The sequence below is a fragment of the Oncorhynchus clarkii genome, chromosome 26 (genome assembly GCF_045791955.1).
Source record: "Oncorhynchus clarkii lewisi isolate Uvic-CL-2024 chromosome 26, UVic_Ocla_1.0, whole genome shotgun sequence".
Taxonomy (NCBI): Eukaryota; Metazoa; Chordata; class Actinopteri; order Salmoniformes; family Salmonidae; genus Oncorhynchus; species Oncorhynchus clarkii.
Window position 1 is genome coordinate 46,247,646 of NC_092172.1, and position 5,000 is coordinate 46,252,645.

General features: G+C 43.9%; 1 protein-coding gene across 1 annotated transcript in view; it reads left to right on the plus strand.

Annotated features, from left to right (window-relative positions):
• The window catches only part of LOC139385252 (vacuolar protein sorting 13 homolog C), a 204,483-nt gene that overhangs the window by 170,306 nt on the left and 29,177 nt on the right, over window positions 1-5,000 (plus strand). Inside the window, exons 70-72 of the mRNA XM_071130409.1 lie at window positions 1,564-1,645; window positions 1,734-1,803; window positions 3,288-3,399. Of these exons, the coding sequence (XP_070986510.1) occupies window positions 1,564-1,645; window positions 1,734-1,803; window positions 3,288-3,399 (264 nt within the window). The remainder of the gene's footprint in view (window positions 1-1,563; window positions 1,646-1,733; window positions 1,804-3,287; window positions 3,400-5,000) is intronic.

Below are 5,000 nucleotides of genomic sequence, written 5' to 3' on the forward strand. Positions count from 1 at the left end.
AAACCTACTACACCCTAACCCCTAAACCTACACACTAACCCCTACATATACTACACACTAACCCCTCTGTGGGGGTGATATAAATCTCTGTGGTGATATTAAACCCTTGTCTTTACGGTGTATCTGTGGTGATATTAAACCCTTGTCTTTACGGTGTATCTGTGGTGATATTAAACCCTTGTCTTTACGGTGTATCTGTGGTGATATTAAACCCTTGTCTTTACGGTGTATCTGTGGTGATATTAAACCCTTGTCTTTACGGTGTATCTGTGGTGATATTAAACCCTTGTCTTTACGGTGTATCTGTGGTGATATTAAACCCTTGTCTTTACGGTGTATCTGTGGTGATATTAAACCCTTGTCTTGACGGTGTATCTGTGGTGATATTAAACCCTGTCTTGATGGTGTATCTGTGGTGATATTAAACCCTTGTCTTTACGGTGTATCTGTGGTGATATTAAACCCTTGTCTTGACGGTGTATCTGTGGTGATATTAAACCCTTTACGGTGTGTATCTGTGGTGATATTAAACCCTTGTCTTTACGGTGTATCTGTGGTGATATTAAACCCTTGTCTTTACGGTGTATCTGTGGTGATATTAAACCCTTGTCTTTACTGTGTATCTGTGGTGATATTAAACCCTTGTCTTTACGGTGTATCTCTGTGGTGATATTAAACCCTTGTCTTTACGGTGTATCTGTGGTGATATTAAACCCTTGTCTTTACGGTGTATCTGTGGTGATATTAAACCCTTGTCTTTACGGTGTATCTGTGGTGATATTAAACCCTTGTCTTTACAGTGTATCTTTGGTGATATTTAACCCTTTACGGTGTATCTGTGGTGATATTAAACCCTTGTCTTGACGGTGTATCTGTGGTGATATTAAACCCTTTACGGTGTGTATCTGTGGTGATATTAAACCCTTGTCTTTACGGTGTATCTGTGGTGATATTAAACCCTTGTCTTTACGGTGTATCTGTGGTGATATTAAACCCTTGTCTTTACGGTGTATCTGTGGTGATATTAAACCCTTGTCTTTACGGTGTATCTCTGTGGTGATATTAAACCCTTGTCTTTACGGTGTATCTGTGGTGATATTAAACCCTTGTCTTTACGGTGTATCTGTGGTGATATTAAACCCTTGTCTTTACGGTGTGTATCTGTGGTGATATTAAACCCTTGTCTTTACGGTGTATCTGTGGTGATATTAAACCCTTTACGGTGTATCTGTGGTGATATTAAACCCTTGTCTTTACGGTGTATCTGTGGTGATATTAAACCCTTGTCTTTACGGTGTATCTCTGTGGTGATATTAAACCCTTGTCTTTACGGTGTATCTGTGGTGATATTAAACCCTTGTCTTTACGGTGTATCTGTGGTGATATTAAACCCTTGTCTTTACGGTGTATCTGTGGTGATATTAAACCCTTGTCTTTACGGTGTATCTCTGTGGTGATATTAAACCCTTGTCTTTACGGTGTATCTGTGGTGATATTAAACCCTTGTCTTTACGGTGTATCTCTGTGGTGATATTAAACCCTTGTCTTTACGGTGTGTTTCAGGTGGACAACCAGCTGACTGGAGCTTTATTCCCCATTGTGTTCCACCCTGTTCCTCCTCCAAAGTCCATCGCTCTGGACTCAGGTAACCTCTGCCTCCCCGGAACATGGCTGTGTGTGTGTGTTCTCTAATGCTGTTCTCTAATTGGTCCTTCTCTGTCTTTCTTCCTCAGAACCAAAGCCTTTTATGGACGTCAGCATCATCACCAGGTTTAACCAACACAGTCAGGTCACGCAGTTCAAGTGAGTCTTCTGCTTATACCCCCCCTGCACTGTTAGTGTACACACTTCTGTTTAGGGTACACACTTCTGTTTAGGGTACACACTTCTGTTTAGGGTACACACTTCTGTTTAGGGTACACACTTCTGTAGTGTACACACTTCTGTTTAGGGTACACACTTCTGTTTAGTGTACACACTTCTGTTTAGTGTACACACTTCTGTTTAGGGTACACACTTCTGTTTAGGGTACACACTTCTGTTTAGTGTACACACTTCTGTTTAGGGTACACACTTCTGTTTAGGGTACACACTTCTGTTTAGTGTACACACTTCTGTTTAGGGTACACACTTCTGTTTAGTGTACACACTTCTGTTTAGTGTACACACTTCTGTTTAGGGTACACACTTCTGTTTAGTGTACACACTTCTGTTTAGTGTACATACTTATTTTTCATAGGTAAAGAGACGTAGTCCTTGGTTTGATATTTAGTTTTAGTGTGATGTTTTAGTTCAGGGTGGGTCCTTCACCAGTCTCTCTGACCCAGTAGTTATACTGTGATCTGTGTTTTAGTTCAGGGTGAGTCCTTCACCAGTCTCTCTGACCCAGTAGTTATACTGTGATCTGTGTTTTAGTTCAGGGTGAGTCCTTCACCAGTCTCTCTGACCCAGTAGTTATACTGTGATCTGTGTTTTAGTTCAGGGTGGGTCCTTCACCAGTCTCTCTGACCCAGTAGTTATACTGTGATCTGTGTTTTAGTTCAGGGTGAGTCCTTCACCAGTCTCTCTGACCCAGTAGTTATACTGTGATCTGTGTTTTAGTTCAGGGTGAGTCCTTCACCAGTCTCTCTGACCCAGTAGTTATACTGTGATCTGTGTTTTAGTTCAGGGTGAGTCCTTCACCAGTCTCTCTGACCCAGTAGTTATACTGTGATCTGTGTTTTAGTTCAGGGTGAGTCCTTCACCAGTCTCTCTGACCCAGTAGTTATACTGTGATCTGTGTTTTAGTTCAGGGTGAGTCCTTCACCAGTCTCTCTGACCCAGTAGTTATACTGTGATCTGTGTTTTAGTTCAGGGTGAGTCCTTCACCAGTCTCTCTGACCCAGTAGTTATACTGTGATCTGTGTTTTAGTTCAGGGTGAGTCCTTCACCAGTCTCTCTGACCCAGTAGTTATACTGTGATCTGTGTTTTAGTTCAGGGTGAGTCCTTCACCAGTCTCTCTGACCCAGTAGTTATACTGTGATCTGTGTTTTAGTTCAGGGTGAGTCCCCTTCACCAGTCTCTCTGACCCAGTAGTTATACTGTGATCTGTGTTTTAGTTCAGGGTGAGTCCTTCACCAGTCTCTCTGACCCAGTAGTTATACTGTGATCTGTGTTTTAGTTCAGGGTGAGTCCTTCACCAGTCTCTCTGACCCAGTAGTTATACTGTGATCTGTGTTTTAGTTCAGGGTGAGTCCCCTTCACCAGTCTCTCTGACCCAGTAGTTATACTGTGATCTGTGTTAAAGGTACTTCATGGTTCTGGTCCAGGAGATGGCTGTGAAGATTGACCAGGGATTCCTGGGAGCCATCTTGGCCCTGTTCACCCCAGCTGCCGAATCGCATGTGGACAAACAGAAGGTAACTGACCTAGACACGGACACGGCTAGGGACACGGCCGGGGACACGGCCGGGGACAGGGACACGGCCAGGGACTGTGCCAGGGTCAGGGACAGTGCCAGGGACAGTGCCAGGGACAGTGCCACGGACAGGGACAGGGACGAGGACAGGGACACGGCCAGGGACAGGGACACAGCCAGGGACGAGGACAGGGACACGGCCAGGGACAGGGACACAAAAAGGGGACTGGTACTCATGATAAAGGGGACTGGTACTCATGATAAAGGGGACTGGTACTCATGATAAAGGGGACTGGTACTCATGATAAAGGGGACTGGTACTCATGATAAAGGGGACTGGTACTCATGATAAATGGGGGCTGGTACTCATGATAAAAGGGAGCTGGTACTCATGATAAAAGGGGGCTGGTACTCATGATAAAAGGGAGCTGGTACTCATGATAAAAGGGGGCTGGTACTCATGATAAAAGGGGACTGGTACTCATGATAAATGGGGGCTGGTACTCATGATAAAAGGTGGCTGGTACTCATGATAAAAGGTGGCTGGTACTCATGATAAAAGGTGACTGGTACTCATGATAAATGGGGGCTGGTACTCATGATAAAAGGTGGCTGGTACTCATGATAAAAGGTGGCTGGTACTCATGATAAAGGGGACTGGTACTCATGATAAAGGGGACTGGTACTCATGATAAAGGGGACTGGTACTCATGATAAAGGGGGCTGGTACTCATGATAAATGGGGGCTGGTACTCATGATAAAAGGGAGCTGGTACTCATGATAAAAGGGGGCTGGTACTCATGATAAAAGGGAGCTGGTACTCATGATAAAAGGGGGCTGGTACTCATGATAAAAGGGGACTGGTACTCATGATAAATGGGGGCTGGTACTCATGATAAAAGGTGGCTGGTACTCATGATAAAAGGTGACTGGTACTCATGATAAATGGGGGCTGGTACTCATGATAAAAGGTGGCTGGTACTCATGATAAAAGGTGGCTGGTACTCATGATAAATGGGGGCTGGTACTCATGATAAAAGGGGGACTGGTACTCATGATAAAAGGGGGACTGGTACTCATGATAAAAGGAGGCTGGTACTCATGATAAATGGGGGCTGGTACTCATGATATTTTAGAGATAATATTCTATAAGAGGTGCCATTACTCTGCTCTGGGGTTCAGGAGAACGAGGAGGTGGACTGTAAGTGTAAACATGGACATACTGCCCCCTGTTGTTAGACGATTGGACTGTAGTGTAAGCATGGGAATACTGCCCCCTGTTGTTAGAATAATGGACTGTAGTGTAAACATTAGAATACTGCCCCCTGTTGTTAGAATAATGGACTGTAGTGTAAACATGGGAATACTGCCCCCTGTTGTTAGAATAATGGACTGTAGTGTAAACATTAGAATACTGCCCCCTGTTGTTAGAAGAATGGACTGTAGTGTAAACATTAGAATACTGCCCCCTGTTGTTAGAATAATGGACTGTAGTGTAAACATGGGAATACTGCCCCCTGTTGTTAGAATAATGGACTGTAGTGTAAACATTAGAATACTGCCCCCTGTTGTTAGAAGAATGGACTGTAGTGTAAACATGA